This window comes from Aspergillus neoniger, assembly GCF_003184625.1.
Source record: "Aspergillus neoniger CBS 115656 unplaced genomic scaffold BO87scaffold_36, whole genome shotgun sequence".
NCBI lineage: Eukaryota > Fungi > Ascomycota > Eurotiomycetes > Eurotiales > Aspergillaceae > Aspergillus > Aspergillus neoniger.
Genome location: NW_020291164.1, coordinates 73,722 through 89,517, shown reverse-complemented (window position 1 = coordinate 89,517; position 15,796 = coordinate 73,722). Strand labels below are relative to the sequence as shown.

The window sequence follows — 15,796 nt, the reverse complement described above, 5'->3', positions numbered from 1 at the left end:
ATAGACAGCGTTCTTTTGATTTAAATTAGACAAATTCTCTCTTCATCTACTCAACCTCCTGGCCAGTGAACTCGGGCAGGCGCTTGCGCACATCCTCCCAAGTCTCCTCACCCTCCACCAGGGACTTGATCGCCTGGGCAATCTCATCCTCGCTGGCACGAACCTGCTTGGTCGAGTCACGGTCACGCAGGGTGAAAGTGTTGTCCTTGACAGACTGGAAGTCGACCGTCACACCGAACGGCGTACCCAGCTCGTCGTTGCGCGCGTAGCGCTTACCGATACTGGCGGAAGAGTCATCAACACGGTTGGACACTCCCATGCGACGCAGCTTAGTCGTCAGGCGCTGCACCAGCGGCGCGAACGACTGGTGCGTCGACAGCGGCACGATCAGCACCTTGGTCGGCGCAATCGCGGGAGGGAAGGACAGGACCTAGCAATTCATCCATTAGCATCACAAATCAACCATAGTAAAAACAAGATCGAAAGAGGGAAGGAAACTTACACCACGGGCCTCATCACCCTCACGGGACCAGTAGACCTGCTCGATCATGCTGTACAGGATACGACCAATACCGAACGAGGGCTCAATGACATTAGGAGTGTACTCGCGCACATTCTCCACGCGCGTGCGCTTCTCGATCTTGATCAACTCCTTGTCCAGCTCAACCTTGCCGCCAGCGACACCCTCAACTTCCACCTCGATCTTGCCGGTCTGCTCGAGGTCGAGCGACAGCTTCTCGCGCAGCTCCTGCGACAGAGCATCAATCGCCGCCGTGACGGTCTTGCCGTCCTTCTTGAAGCGGGGACCGAACTTCTTCTTGTCCAGGTCAATCTGCCACTCCTCCACCTTGAGGGGCTCCGCCCGAGTCTCACGGACAACGAGCGGGGCGCCGGTCTTGTTCTTGTGCACGGTCAAATCGTAGGCACTGCGGTCAGCGCAGCCCACACACTCGATCCAGCCGTAGCTGGTCTGCAGCTCGGCATCCCAGCAGTCGGTGGCGTAGTGGGCCATCTCGTTAGCCATGTGCTGGCGGAAGCGCAGCTTCTTGGGGTCCACACCCAGCTTGAGCAGGAACAGCTGGATACGAGCCAGGAAGTAACCCAGGGTCTCGTTGTCGACGAGGCCAGTCTCGACGGCCTTGCCGATGGTCATCTCCTCGGTCTTGGTGCTACCGGACAGCTGGATGTCGCGGTTGAGCAGGGTCATCTTGACGTCCTTGACCTCCTCGAAGCGGGCGTGCTTCTTGCCACCCTGGGGGTCGACAAAGTGCTCGATCTCAGCCATCAGGAACTCACGCACCCGCAGCAGACCGGCGCGCGGGGAGATCTCGTTCCGGAACGACTTGCCGATGGAGGCGGAGGCGAAGGGCATAGACTGCTGGTTGAACTCGAGCAGCTTCTGGAAGTTGAGGAACTGACCCTGAGCGGTCTCCGGGCGCAGGTAGCCGGGCATGTTGCTGCTGGGGCCGATCGAGGTCTGGAACATCAGGTTGAAGGCCACGGGGGGCAGGAGGTTGCCATCGGTGGTGGGGTTGCGGATGTCGTACTTGGCGATGATCTTCTCGAGTTCGGGGCCGTCGAAGTTGTCGATCTGGGCGAGGGTCTCCTCGTACTCCTTGACAACGGCGTCATCCAGCTTAACCGCCTTGGTCTGCTTGACCTTCTTCTTCTTCTTGGCCTCCTTCTCCTCGTCCACCTCAACCTTTTGGCCACGGGCCTCCTTGTCACCCTTCAGGCGGGCCTCGAGCACCTCCTCGACCAGGTGGTCGGCGCGGAAGATCTCGCCGGTCTTGGGGTCCTTGCACATCCAGTCGGCGAACTTGTCGACGTGACCACTGGTCTTCAGGATCTCGTGCGGGGTGAGCATGGTGCAGTCGACCTCGAGCATGTCCTCCTCCAGGACGAAGTGCTTGCGCCACAGATCGACAATGTTGTTCAGGACGGCGCAGCCGGGCGGGCCATAGTCGTAGAGGCCGGAGACACCACCGTAGATCTCGAAGGAAGGGGTATAGAAGAGACGGCGGCGCAGCATAGAGTCCAAGACGGACCGGTCGACGACCTGGCCGGTCTTGGTGGAGAGGGAAGCCATTTTGGTGGACTTCTTTTTGGAGGACGGCTGAGGGAGATGATGTCGCGTACGAGGGAGGGAGGTGGAAAAGGAACGGGGAGAAAGAATAAAGGAGGAGGAAGAGGAGCTGGCGCAAGTGGGGGGAAGACGAAAAGCCAGAAGTTGGCGATGAAGAAGACGATTGGGATGGCGGGGACAAAAAGACCGAAAAGAGGGACCCAATGCCCGCCGACACCTCAGGCCGCCCAGCCGCTGAGCGCTGCTGCAGTGACTCATCCGCCTGCCCTTTTGCTCAACTCTCCACCAATCCACAAGTTTGCCGTCGATAAGGAATGCGGAGACAAGGGACTTATGCGGGGCTGTAATAGCCTTGATTCTCTTCCGGCGAATTACCCTCCTTCTTCCGCCAAATAATCACGAAAAGGAATCCGATTCCTGGCCGATCGCGAGAAAGCTGAACTTCCCTTCATTTCCCAATCGAGCCGCGCCCTGGCTGACTCAGCAGGACTTTTCTCACCGCCGGATGAACACTTGATCCGCCAGATTTTTTTGGATAGCCCAAACGGGTAATCCAATATTGATATCTTCATTTGCTTCGACTCAACTACTTCCTACCCCTCCATCGTTCACCACGATTCCAGCAAACGATGGTTTCGAAGAAAGCTTCCCACCGGCCGCCTCCGGGCGTTGGCCTCGACGCAAAGCCCCGCAACAAGATCCAGCGCAAACTCCTCCATATCAAGCGCAAGCGCGCCAAGGACTCTACTCGCCGTGCCGAACGATATGCTTTCAAGAAGGAAGAGGCCAAGAACCCCAAGCTGAAGGAGGAGCGTCTGAAGCGCAACATTCCCCTGACTATCGACCGCAAGCGAGTCTGGGATGACGCCGGCAGCGACGTCGAGGACGGTCTGGGACTGAGCGTGGACGTTGAGCGCATCAAGCGGCGCAAGCAAGAGGAAGAAGAAGAGCTGAACCGGCCCCTGAACGAGGACGAGCAATCCTCCGACGCCGAAGAAGAAGGATCAGAGGATGACGAGGACGACGACGTGGACAGCATGCTCGCCAGCAGTGACGAGGAAGACGAAGACGCCTCGGACGACGACGAAGACTCAGACTCAGACTCGGGCAAGAAGAAATCGAAATCCTCCTCCGACTCGACTCGCGGCCGCAGCAAATCATCCCTCCCCACAGCCACAGAGCGCGCCACCAGCCCCTCCCAATCGACCAAGAGCACCAACCTAAATCTCGTCCCCGAAGCCCTCGCGTCCAAATTCCCCTCCCTCTTCAGCACCGAGAACCCCAAATCCCCTAAGATCCTCATCACGACGTCCCTCAACTCGTCTCTCCACCACGAAGCCGAGCTCCTCACCGACCTGTTCCCCAACTCCGTTTACGTCCGCCGCACGCGCCACCGCTTCGCGCACCAGTTCTCCATCCGCGAGATCTCCAAGTTCGCCACGAACCGCAACTTCACGGCGGTGGTGATCCTCCGCGAAGACCAGAAGAAGCCCGCCGGTCTGGACATCGTGCATCTCCCCACGGGACCCATGTTCCACTTCTCCATGACGAACTGGGTCGAGGGCAAGCGCATCCCGGGTCACGGACGCGCTACGGACCACTGGCCCGAGCTGATTCTGAATAACTTCCGCACGCCGCTGGGTCTGTTGACGGCGCATTTGTTCCGGACGTTGTTCCCGCCGCAGCCTGATATTGAGGGCCGGCAGGTCGTGACGGTGCTCAATAGTCGTGATTATTTGTTCTTCCGTCGTCATCGTTATGTGTTCCGGGAGAAGAGGGAGACGGAGAAGGCGGTTGTGGGTGCCGATGGAAAGGAGATGAAGGGGGCAGAGGGAATTAGAGCGGGTATGCAGGAGTTGGGACCCCGGTTTACGTTGAAGTTGCGCAGAGTTGATAAGGGGATCCAGAGAGCTAGTGGACAGGAGTGGGAGTGGAAGGGACAAATGGAGAAGACGAGGACGAAGTTCCAGTTGTAGTTTATCCTTTGCTTCTTACTTGGTTGATAGCTGCCCGCTATTGTCTTTGTTTTGTTGTTCTGTCTAGCCTGTTGATGTTGTGCTCGACTGCATTGGGTTCGGGGCGTTAGGATAAAAAAGGTCTCTTCTGTTTGTTTCACTTGCTTTCTATTGTTGTATGTACGTTGGAGATATCACATCTATATGGACTGTGCGAGAGAATAGATACATAAATGTCCTAACTGTCTCCCTTGGAGGTTATATCTTCAAGATAAAGCCTGATCAAAGTCCATACCGATCCACGGTATGGTATAAGTGATAATAAAAATCATAATCATAAGGTCATCAACAGAACAAGAAGAAAGAAATAGATATCCACATATCTGCTCACGTCAACGGCTTCCGCCCCGTCACGATCTTCACCCTCGCACTAATGCGATACACGCCTTGCAAGATTTCCGCACGCACCTGGTCACATAGTTCGCGCACTTCCTCCGCCACCCAGCCATACGTTGTGGTCAGGGCACGCAAACTATATGATTCCAGGCCCTCCAATAAGGCAATGAGGCCCATCTTGCCGACGGTTCGGTCATGCGGCGACTCGGGCCACAGACCGATGGGGAACGTGTACTCGCGGACATCGATATCGATGAACCCCTGGGCACGGAAGAGCGCGGGCTGGAGATGGCTCAGATCGCGCAGGTAACCTGCCGAGTAGTCTGCGGAGCGAAGGGCGGAGGCAAAGAGACGTAGGTAGGAGTTCGGCGGGAGGGAAATCATGGTTTCAGCGGCGAAGTCGGTATCTGCGACTTCGAGGTAGCCGCCGGGAGCGAGGTGGTCAAAGGCTTGCTGGTAGATGAAGGACCAGTTGGGAAAGGCACCGGAGAGGCCGCGGAGGTGGATGAGGTCGAAGGGGATGTCGTAGGCCCATTCGTCGCGGGCGTCGTCGAGGTGGAAGGAGAGGTTGGGGAGGTCGACATGGCCGAGGGCGTTGTCGAAGACGCCGATGTCAGAAGCAATGATAGTGCCGTGAGGGTAGGCGTGGCTCATTTCAATGGCCCAGTCACCGGGACCGGTGCCGATGTCGAGGACGCGAGGCGCATTGGTGACTATGGGGGCGGCGGTTAGATGACCGTCTAGGAGGATGAGGTAGATCTGGTGGACGATGTTCAGACGGGTTCGTTCGGGTTCATCGTTGGGCATGTGGTATGAATCGTTGGGGTAGCGACGGTTATTCTCTTCGTAGATGTCGAGCTGGTGTGTCTCGTATGAATTGCTGGTGGTGGTGGTGGTGTATGGTTAGCAACTCCACTGGGGGTTGGCATTGCAGGATACCAAGAAAGGCATTGCATACATGGATGCTTCGTCCGAGTCTGCATCTGACTCGGAGTTGGACTCGGGATCCGGAGGAGGCTTGGTCCATGATTGCTTCTGCGCCTTCTCACTCTCGTCGGGCTCGACGATTGGCTCGTTTTGGCCCAACGGCTGGAGATCTTTTGCCTCCATGACATGACGAAGTTGAGAGGGGTGTTCGGTGAAGGGTACGACGTGCTCAGGTTTATAGAGAAGCTTCTCTTGAAGACAGAGGCCAACGTCAGGCCCGATCAAGCTTAGGGCAGCACTTTCTGTAGCAACTCTCAAGGTGCAACCACAATCAGGATCATACGAGGCCGTCAAACATGTGCCACGAGGGCTAATAGCGAGCTTCACTGACACGTAGGAGGTGAATAGTTCATCGTTTCTGTTCCAGCCCAAGACCACAGGGAGGAAGAAAAAAAAGCAAAGATGGCGGAAGATGCCGAGAATGACGCAGTTGGTCCAAGTGGTGCTGAAGCACAAACACGGAGATTTCTCAACGGCTTGGGGAGCACGAGAAATTGGACGACGGACCCCGGATGGTCGGATTATAGTACATTGGCTGGCCTAGTAAGAGGACTCGACCAGGTGGGCTGTGAACAGTGAGGGAGAGGAAGAGTAAAAAGCCGGAGAAAAGAATGGAAAGATGGCATAGAAGCTATGCCAGCTTAGAAGGGCAGTTGATCAGCACCGAGGCCGTGATAGACGAACGACCCTAGGCCGCTGGACTAGTTCGTGCACCGCGCATGCTGAGAGGCCGAGAGAAGTCTCTAGACCCATCGATGCAGAGGCAGACTGGAAGGCCCCGTTCTGATCGACGGGAACGGGCCAGTTTCTGGGAAACCAACTGCAGTGCGACTAGGCAAAGCACACGAGACGCCATGCAGCCAGCGGTCCTTTCATTTCCCCGTTTTGTGGCAGCCGGGGGGTGGTCGTTCCCTAGTCCTGGGTCGATTTTGGCCCGATCGTCTGGCTTAGTCTGGGAGTGTCGGGGCAAGAGACGAGACGCTTAGGCTGATAGGCTAGAGGGACAGTTCGGGCGGTCATCTTGTAGTTGTTGTAGCCTTGTGAGTTCTGTTTTTAGTGCAGTGTGGCGTCTGGCACAGCCTGACGCTGAGGCTGCAGGGACAAGGGTATGTATGGTATTTGGTTGAGCATTTCTCCACATGAGATCCATAAGTTGCAGCTTTGCTATTAGTTAATTACTAACAGTTCGATTTGTGAGTCAGAAAGTGAGTCAACTCAGCGGAATGAGCATGCGAGTAAGTCGGGTGGTCCTGTTGATAGAGGTAAGAAGGAAGTATACAGTTCCTGCGATGATGAAATGAGTAGCAGTCAGTATAGTATAAGAAAGCACCACAAACCCACACCAGTAAAATGATGACCTCAGAAATAAACCATCACATCCACACTAGAAATATATGCCATGGAGACCAATCCATCCCAATCAAGTGGAAACAGCAAAGCAAAGCGAAACAAAAGCAAGTTCCCGTCGATGCATGAAGCAGTAGGGCTGCGCAGCACCCAAACCACGGAACAGGAACAGGAACAAGAACATCATCACCACCACCACCACCACCACCACCAACAACCATCCGCAAAATCCACCACCACCACCACCACCACTATCATCCCCAACCACAACCCCGACACCACATCCACACCCTCAATGACCGCCCCTCCCCCCCTCAAAACCCCCCGCCGCTTCCTCTTCATCGCCTCAATCGGCAATCCACGCCCATACCGCACGACGCGACACAGCGCCGGTCACATCCTCCTCGAAGCCCTGACGCCACTTCTCCCACGCCGAGTCCCTCTCGTGGGCACCTCTCCCAACAATGGCAACATAATCAACCCACTATTCTACAAAACCTACACCAGTCCATCATACATGAACGAATCGGGTCCTAAACTGCTCCGCAACTTCCAATCGTGGCTTTCATCCACCCAGACAGAAATATACCAGAAGATCGTGCAGCCGGGGAATGTACTCTCCACAGACCCTACATCAGGCGCTACAGCAGCCGCAGAATGGCATCTCCGGGGCGCTGACCCGACAACCCTCCGAAACTTCTCCCCGACACTAGTCATCCTACATGATGAATTGGAGGCGCCGTTGGGGAAAGTCCGGGTGAAGAGAGGCGGGCCTGAGAAGGCGAGTTTGAGGGGACATCGGGGATTGATTAGTTCGTTTGAGAGTTTGAGGGGCAAGGGGATGTATCCTCCCAATCCGAAGAAGAATGTACTTGGGGCCGGGGTGGATTTGTCGGTCTTGAGGATTGGGGTGGGGATTGGAAGGCCCGAGACGAGGGATCGAGGGGGTGTTGCGAAGTATGTTCTCTCTGAGATGAGTGAGCAGGAGTTGAAGGCTGTGAGGGCTGCCGCGGGACCGGTTTTGGAGGTATTGGTGGATGAGTTGTATAGGGATGGTGCGGAGTGATTCTTTGGGGGGGTCTTTTGGTGCTTATGGCAGTTGTATGATATTGTTACTTATTGTGTAATTATAGATAGATCAGATAGAGGTGGTTTAGAGATACCCATATATTATTAGACTTGCTTTTTCCCTCTGCAGTCTACGCTTTCATCTACGTGCATATGGACCCGACTGAAAAATATTCCCAAAGAAATAGTGTTAACAATAATACCAAGGCTTGGATGCAGAATGATTAAAGCGGCTATCATCGCACGCAGCTTAAAAGAAACAGACAAGCAAAGAATTGAACTCCACTCCAAAGTATCACAAACGAACAGGCTATCAGACCGTGCCTGCTATGCTCAAATCCCGAATCTCCTGCAACACCTCTTCCACCCGGTTGTCCAGGTCTCCCCGAGCATACTGATCCCTCGTCTCCGCATCCAAGTACTGTTGCACCTGCGCCATGCGCGAGTATGCCTCCGCGCAGAACCGCAGTTGAATCTTCACCAGGGCCTCGAAGCTAGGATCCAGGTACGGCACTCGCAGGTCGATGAGCTGGGGCAGTTCTGTGAAGAGCTGTTCGTTCAACTGCTCATACGCTTGCTTGGCGATTTCCGTCTCGCGCTCCGTCCGGGGCAGTTTCGTCGCATCCTTATCGGGCTTCTCAACCAGCTTCTTGACCTTGGCGCGCATCGAATCGTAATCGAGTAACTTGTGGTTGCGCTTCTTGATGCACTCGTTGATATCCGGGAAGTAGGCACAGAACCGAGAGATGGGTTCCAACACAGTCGAGCTATAAAATACCAGTCAACCAATGAGTCGCCATGCCCAAAAGGGCGTCCATAGCAATGACTCCAAAACGTACCGGTACGGACCGTCCAGCGCCTTGATCGTTTCCGCATCCAGATCCTCCACAGCCTGCTTATAACTCCGACTCACTCCGTCGTTGGTTCCAGCATCACCATAGAAGGCATCAATAGTCTCAGCGATCCGCATCTGCGAGGCAGTCATAGCTATCCAGCACCGTCCAACGTCAGCATCCGCCTCCGCATCATATTTAATATAGCGACCGGAGTATCAAAACACACCTCGTAGCGAATCCAAGTATCCCTTTGCCTCTTTCTGTAACCGATTTGCGGCGGCTTCCATCGTCCGGTACCGACTATATCGCATCGTGTCCATGTCAGTCAAACAAGTTGCCTCCCCTTTCCAATCAGTCGGACAATCCATACCGCTCTTCAATTTCATAATCGCGATCACTTGTGCGCTCCACATGTCCTGTTTAACCCAAACCAATGCGTCAGTATATTCCTTGCAATACCACCAAGCAATATGTCGTAGAGGTATTCGTCCCCGACTCGAGCGGGGTTGTGATCCAACATACCCGTCTTCATCATCACCTGCGTGGTAGCGCGGTTGACATTTTTCTTGAACCCTGTAGACCCGGTCAGAATGACAATTCAGGTAGGGATGGGTGCCTATACGGCGCAGGATCCATCGGTAGGTAGGAACGGGGAGTATTCAGCGCACCTGCCCAGGACATGATGGCGACTTCAGTAGCGGTCGGTCGGGGGGGTCCGGTAACCAGTTAGGGGGTGGGGTGTGTATGTTCGAAATCAAAGAACCGGTAACTCCGTAGGTGGAGGACAAAGTGGGTTACTGGATATAGTAGACGTATAATGTGAGGAGAGGGGGGGAGGAGAATAGACACAGGGTTGATTGAATGAATGCGAAAGGCCCTCAGAAAGCAAGATGCCCGATGCGGGACGGAATGATGTTCGGAGACGTTCGATTGATTGATTGATTGATTGGCGTGGCTGTGGCTGTGCACTTTTCTGCCTGGATCCCGTGGCTGTGTCGTGATTAGTATTTACTAAATCTTACTGTTCGGTTGTTTAACTTACAGCCCTACGAACTGGAAAGTGTAAAATTACCCGCAAGAATTTACGAAACAGCCGTTTTGAACTTCCGACTGCCGGTTCTGCTCGTTTCTGACGTCATAAGGCCGGCCCCTCCTCTCCGTGTAATTAATGGAATCTGGCAGCCTGCAATCCGAGACTTCTCCAGACAGATGGGGATGGTGATGTCAAAGAGGAAGGGGGTGGGTTTGGTTTGCCTTGTGCCTGAGTATGACTTTGGATGTAGCTGGAGACGTCATGATGCCAGCCAGATCGAGTGACCATCATGATGTGACACAAGATACATCGGAGTTTCGATGTCCTGTTGCCCTATGAGGCAATCAGAATGTATCCTACACCATCTTCATGCCGCATAATGCACTTCATGCGATGGCATTAAACTTCATGTAATAGTGTAGCATTTATCTGGAGTGCATTCGAGATTCTGTCAAGTGACAGTAAAGGTTGTAAGCGAAAGTATGGGGTACATGCAACCCTGATCTCGATGTTTGTGGTCGCACAAACATTCTTCACGCTTCCAATACCCCTTAGGCAAGCGCACACTATACAAAATCACCTGCAGCTCGATGCTTCTTATGCCGCGGCTATAGTATACTAGGATGAGCATCTTCTTCATGCGAAGCAATCCGTGTTTATCCGCGTTTGTCGGGATCCGTCCTCTAAAGACCGCTAAAGTGTACCAGTGACGGGGCAAGTCTAGTATTCCTCACTCCAGCATTCCTGAAGATAGTGGATTAATTAATATACCGAAGGGATCAATCCTCTTGCAAAACACATTTAGCAGCAACTTCAATGGACCAACCGGCACTTGAAGATTCAAAAGGTAGGCGCTGATGGTAATAAGGACGAGGGCACTAAATTGACTTCGCAATGAGAGACAATTTGCCAAGTATAATCGACATCGGCACCTCCCTTAGTTTGGGATCCAGACACAAATCCTACTCAATGAGGCTAGTAAGGCCAGCCTTGCATGGCTGACATCCACCTGTTTTCCAATCGGCCTTCAGGTGGGTGTTCCTTACCTTCAGGGTCGTGGTTGTTGGCGGCCCTGGATTGCCCATAATTAGTCTCGGCTTAGGTAAAAAATGGTGCTGCCTGTCCGGGTTGCACGACGTGATCCTTCTGGGCGAGGACAACTGCATAGGGCTGGCCAGACTGCCGAGGGCGGCATTCCACAACGGGATCGGGCAGTGGCTCGAACAAAGGGGGATGAATCATGCATGCTTGTGTTGGGAAGACGGTCAGGAAAATTAGTAATGATACATAATAGAAAGGGAAAGTGCTTCAACATAGATATGCAGTGTTGTGGTTGTCGTCCAGCGGACAAAACAATCACAAAGCTAGTGGACACACAATACCTATCCATTCCAACAGACCAGACTCACCTGCTGAGCGCTGCTGAGCTGTTCGAGCTCCACCAGGCCAGGGTTTCAGCAAGCTAGCCTTCCTCCGAGGATTGGTTCCTATTGAACTACGGGCTCGCGTTCCTTTTTGGGGCTGCATGATGCGCCAAGCAAGCTTGATCTGGCTCGCGTCCGGCGTCCCCTCCGTTTGCAGCTCCGTACGGCGCATATTTTGTTATGATGACCCTTATTGATTGGGCAGCCGGCCTACCTGAGGCACCTGATGCATCTGATGCATACACCCTTCTCAGGCGTACCTAGGTACATTAATTGGAGTCTTCCAGACCCCCAGACCGATTCTCTTATCCATTGGCATGGAGTGTTGAGGATTGGAGAATGCTGTGCCTCTTGGCTGCCTAGGAAATCTTGGCATCGATAGAAGTATGGGCCCAAGACAATAGTAAGAAGTCGCTCACGCATCGGCCCCTATGCTAGTTGTACTTTCGATTCAGAAGTCCCTCATGCAAACATTATTGGACGGATCCACACCTTTCACCATCCTGGTGTGAGAATTTTTCTTCGGCTGCTGGAAGAAGGTTGGCCCTATTGCAGACGTCGGCGTGTAACGATTTCCAGCTGTTGAAAAGGGATAGTCAGAAGCCGGCCTACCTTGCACAGGGCCCGTTGCTTGCATGGTAATATGATCGGAAAATGTAGCGTTTTATTCACCCTAGACGTCGACTAGACATGGCGTCAGCAGCAAGTAGAATAGGGGGCAGCCAACGACTGTCGAGACGCACTCAAGAGTCATCATCAGGTATCGGCCGACCGACTGGGAGGGGGAAAAAGTCTGTTTAGTGTGGGAAGCCCCATACTTCCAAGGCCAAGCGGACACTGCCAACTGTACTCCAGCCGGTCATAGAGCTCCTGGAGCCATCTGCTCCTGGGTCACTCAGAGGTGCTGCAGCAACAACATAGATGATAGTGCCGGCACTAGGTTTGAACCAGAGGTCTGCTAGTAGGGTCGAGTCATGAGTCTGTCTACTCTGGGGGTAGTCATAGGGAGATGTAGGAGGATAGAAAGGCTGATGGGTGGGAAATATCATATACGATGAGGTTAGGAAGGAGCCATCGAGCAATACTTTCCTGCTCGTGCGGTGTCAGGCCAACTCACCTGACCCCCGGCCGGCTCATCCCAAAACGTCTCCCCAAAAAATGATGCTTCAAACTCAAATAAAGCGCAGGTTTGATTCGTAGATATGATGCGGATGCTCATAGTTATACTGGAATATGTGCTGCAAATGGGTATCCCAAGATAAATCACACCGCCCATACTAATACAACCTCCCGATGCTACATCTCACAAAACCCATAATGCTCCAACACCGTCCCATGAGAATGAATATATGCGCGCCCAGACCCAAAAAAGGTGGAAGCCGGCCAGCATGATCAACATAACCCGGGCAGAAAGGGAAATTCCCCTGTCGGTGTTTGTCATTCAGCCACTGACAAGGCCCATTAAAAACGCATATAGGGAATGAGACCAATCAAAGAATGCCTGAGATGCATGAAATGCGAAAGAAAAGGTATCGAACGTAGAAGAGAAAACCATGGCGAACAAAAAAGAAAATGTGGGAGGAATGAAAAGGTGGCTCATAGGTCATGACTCTTCGTTGCATTGGCATGAAAACATGACGACCAAACTAAGCCCATAAGCTAGTAGGCAGATGAAAAAGAAGAAAGACAGAAAACATGCGCCGGTATAGTAGTGTAAAATCAAGGTGCCTCCTTCTATAGAACAGCTCAGAAGGACCGGGAATAAATAAAATAGACAACCCTCCCAAAAGGAACGGGAGAAACACATAAACCACCCGGGTTAATGGTTTTAAGCAGTCGCCAGAGGCAGACAAACAGAAACAGGCAAACCACCATCAGGGATACACAGCCCGGAACAACGTCCGATCAATCCGTCGAGACCATGTATCAGTATCCTTCCTCACCAGCCTTGCACAGCTTGATCTCACGAACCCACTCGGATTTCAAGACTTGCGAGGCGTTGATACGGCGGGAAGGATTGGGATCCAGAATAGAGTAGATCACGTTTCGGCAACGCGCCTGGGAGACATTGTGAGCCAGTGTCAACTTGAAGCGAGGGGTTCGCTCAACACTTACCCGATGCAGAGTTTCAATGGGAGCGTAACCATCCTCATGCTTACGACCCTCCAGATAGCGTTGGTAAAATTCATCCTCATCCTTGCGGGCCACACGCCACAGATGGCGTCCAGTCCTCATGGCCATGTAAATAACACCCGTCGCCCATACGTCCACCGCTCGAGGGTCGAATTCCTTCTCGACGTATTCCTCCGGGGCGATGTAAGGGGCTGAACCACAGAGGCCCGCAGTCATGTGAGCTTCCTTTTCCCATGCCATGCGGAAGCATTCACCATTTCCAAAATCTGTAATTTTGAGAGCTCCGTGGGTGGTCAATAACAGGTTCTCAGGCTTCAGGTCACGGTGGGCAACACCCATTTCGTGCATGTATTCCACGCCACGCATAAGCTGCTTGAAAAAGCAATCCGCCTCGGCCACTTCCAGTTTTCCGGCCGCCAACACGAGGGTATAGAGATCGCCTCCAGCGCAGTACTCCATCACCTCACAGTAGTCACCTTTGGCATCCTGTAGAAGATCAAGGGTGTGAATGACGTTGGGGTGGCGAAGGGAAGAGGAAATGCAAAACTCCGAGGTTAATCGCTTCTGATACTTCTTCGTCGTCTCCTGTGGCCGACGACGGAACTCTTTCACGGCATACAGCTGTTCAACTTTCGAGTCTCTCGGGTCCACCTTGTGGGATATCCGAACAATACCGAAGGCGCCACGGCCAACGATTTCCTGGCATTTTCCGTATTTGTCAACCAGCGAAGCGGTGGCGTTGGGGCCGCCCTTCTTGTCGGCGGCTAGCTTATCCCGTTCGTTTTTAAACTGGTCGATCCATGTAGACATAAGTGATAGCTGTTGCTCGTCCACGTGATCATCCTTCTTCCTGCCACCGCCCAGCATGTCACGTAGTAGATCCGTCAGCTTCTCCTGTCGTCTTGCGCTGCGGAGGTGATGGTTATGAGTGCCATCTCCGGGCAACTCGAACCGTTTGTGAACGGGGGCAGCTTCTTTATTATCTTTGCCATTGCTGGACTTTGGCTTCTTCTCGGCCTCCTCTTTCGTAGACGCCTGTCGCGAGGGGGCTCTGGAGGATGGCTTGGAGTTAGGCTTGGAGGAGGGCTTAGAGGTGGGCTTGGATTGTTTGATGCTGGCGTTCGAGGGAGCTTTGATGCTTTCTGTACTGCTGTCTGAGAAGTCGCGATGCGATTCCTGCTCTTTCGGAGTCGACTTCCCAGTATTGGAGAACATGCGAGAGATGCGATTGGCCATGGTAGGTCTAGCGATCTTTGCGGGGGTGGGAGGAACGGGGAGGACGTCCCCGTTCGCGGCGGACAGATTCATGCCCGCTAAAGCACGTGTTACCTGGGGCTCTCCATCTCGGGAATCATAGGATATCTGTGACGCTGTGGTGGAGGAGACTGCGGAAGGTACTGGTGAAGCAGATTGTGGAGTCATGTGCGGTAGTGAGAAATGAAAAGTACACGGAGGTAAAGAGGCACAAGAATGCCCCCCGTGACAAGGTGGAAGAAAATTAAAAGCCTACAGCACGAAGCTGCAAAGGCCAACGACAATGGCTATGGAAAAGAAATTGAGAGATGAAGAAGAAAGTTGGGAGGAACGGGGGGAGAGGAAGAGAGAAAAAAGTTGCGGTGGCCCCAGCCGGTCGTGGTGGTGGCCTGAGGCGACGGGATTGTGTTCTTCTAGAGTGACGAAAGTGACTTTGGGTTGTGGAAATTACAATAAGACTTTTTTTTTTTTCTTCCTTTTCTTTTCCCTTCCCCTCCGTTTTGTTTAGTCAAAGGGTGGGCAAAATTGAAAAGGGAAAATGAACCAGCGAAAAAATAAAAAATTCAGAAAAAGAAATAATAATAATAATAATAAAAGAAAAATTCAGTTTAAAGAAAAAAAAAATCGATGCACGGCGCAACAAGGCACGGGAATGCCCAGATGGAACGGTACAGACAAGACTAGGGTCCTTAAAAGAAGACTTGGCTCGTTGCCTTGCGAATTCCACTAAAGTCAGGAGGGAAAACAGCTGTTGTGCTGATGAAAATTACCCCGGGGGAAAGGCTCTCGTAAGAGAATAGGGAAGAGTGAGGGAAGAGGGCTCAGCCTAGTCCACCGGGGGTGCCCAGGTTGAAATACCCTAACTGGTACCGTAGTACGCCGCGGGCGTCGCAGGTTGGTGCCGGGCAGGTAACCTAACCTGAAGTATGAGAACTCTGGATGATGGAGGCAGTGGTCGAAGTAACCAAGCAATAGTTAGCTGAGGAGCACCTTATGGGGGGGTGGGCTTGCTTAGTTAGTAGTCAGTCCCCTCTTCTTTCTCCTTCCAGCTACCTAAAGGAACCGCAGGTCTTTTTTTTTCAATTATTTCCCCCATTCGATGGATGGAATGATTTTATTATTCTGCCATTTCTTTTATTATAATTATGGACATATTATTAATAATCTTCAAATTGTGGGAACCTGCGTTGACCTCGAATGGATACAAGCCTCTGATTGAGGTTACAAAGATGAGGGACTTTCCCGTTGTTACCGCATGTGGAAGAAAGGATAGCCCC

At 52.9% G+C, this 15,796-nt stretch overlaps 6 protein-coding genes across 6 annotated transcripts; 2 read left to right on the top strand and 4 right to left on the bottom strand.

Annotated features, from left to right (window-relative positions):
• Window positions 1-12: 12 nt before the first annotated feature.
• Window positions 13-2,657, bottom strand: BO87DRAFT_152746 (glycine--tRNA ligase). Its single transcript, XM_025618187.1, has 2 exons — window positions 503-2,657; window positions 13-430 (listed from the first exon to the last, which is right to left on the bottom strand). Exons 1-2 carry the CDS (start codon window positions 2,342-2,344, stop codon window positions 47-49), a joined length of 2,226 nt encoding a protein of 741 aa, XP_025475971.1. The 5' UTR covers window positions 2,345-2,657; the 3' UTR covers window positions 13-46.
• BO87DRAFT_379773 (rRNA-binding ribosome biosynthesis protein RPF1) lies at window positions 2,392-4,281 on the top strand. The gene has a single exon (XM_025624140.1). It carries the CDS (start codon window positions 2,716-2,718, stop codon window positions 4,060-4,062), a length of 1,347 nt encoding a protein of 448 aa, XP_025475970.1. The 5' UTR covers window positions 2,392-2,715; the 3' UTR covers window positions 4,063-4,281.
• Window positions 4,212-6,010, bottom strand: BO87DRAFT_379772 (class I SAM-dependent methyltransferase). Its single transcript, XM_025624139.1, has 2 exons — window positions 5,396-6,010; window positions 4,212-5,317 (listed from the first exon to the last, which is right to left on the bottom strand). Exons 1-2 carry the CDS (start codon window positions 5,545-5,547, stop codon window positions 4,429-4,431), a joined length of 1,041 nt encoding a protein of 346 aa, XP_025475969.1. The 5' UTR covers window positions 5,548-6,010; the 3' UTR covers window positions 4,212-4,428.
• A 788-nt stretch (window positions 6,011-6,798) lies between these two features.
• On the top strand, window positions 6,799-7,930 carry BO87DRAFT_379770 (aminoacyl-tRNA hydrolase). Its single transcript, XM_025624138.1, has one exon. It carries the CDS (start codon window positions 6,824-6,826, stop codon window positions 7,835-7,837), a length of 1,014 nt encoding a protein of 337 aa, XP_025475968.1. The 5' UTR covers window positions 6,799-6,823; the 3' UTR covers window positions 7,838-7,930.
• A 38-nt stretch (window positions 7,931-7,968) lies between these two features.
• On the bottom strand, window positions 7,969-9,591 carry BO87DRAFT_379769 (amphiphysin-like protein RVS161). Its single transcript, XM_025624137.1, has 6 exons — window positions 9,344-9,591; window positions 9,198-9,248; window positions 9,046-9,091; window positions 8,902-8,975; window positions 8,679-8,826; window positions 7,969-8,606 (listed from the first exon to the last, which is right to left on the bottom strand). Exons 1-6 carry the CDS (start codon window positions 9,354-9,356, stop codon window positions 8,153-8,155), a joined length of 786 nt encoding a protein of 261 aa, XP_025475967.1. The 5' UTR covers window positions 9,357-9,591; the 3' UTR covers window positions 7,969-8,152.
• Window positions 9,592-13,058: 3,467 nt separating this feature from the next.
• Window positions 13,059-14,687, bottom strand: BO87DRAFT_400351 (serine/threonine protein kinase SAT4; the record flags this gene model as incomplete). Its single annotated transcript, XM_025625517.1, has 1 exon — window positions 13,059-14,687. One exon carries the CDS (start codon window positions 14,685-14,687, stop codon window positions 13,059-13,061), a length of 1,629 nt encoding a protein of 542 aa, XP_025475966.1.
• Between the last annotated feature and the right edge of the window lie 1,109 nt (window positions 14,688-15,796).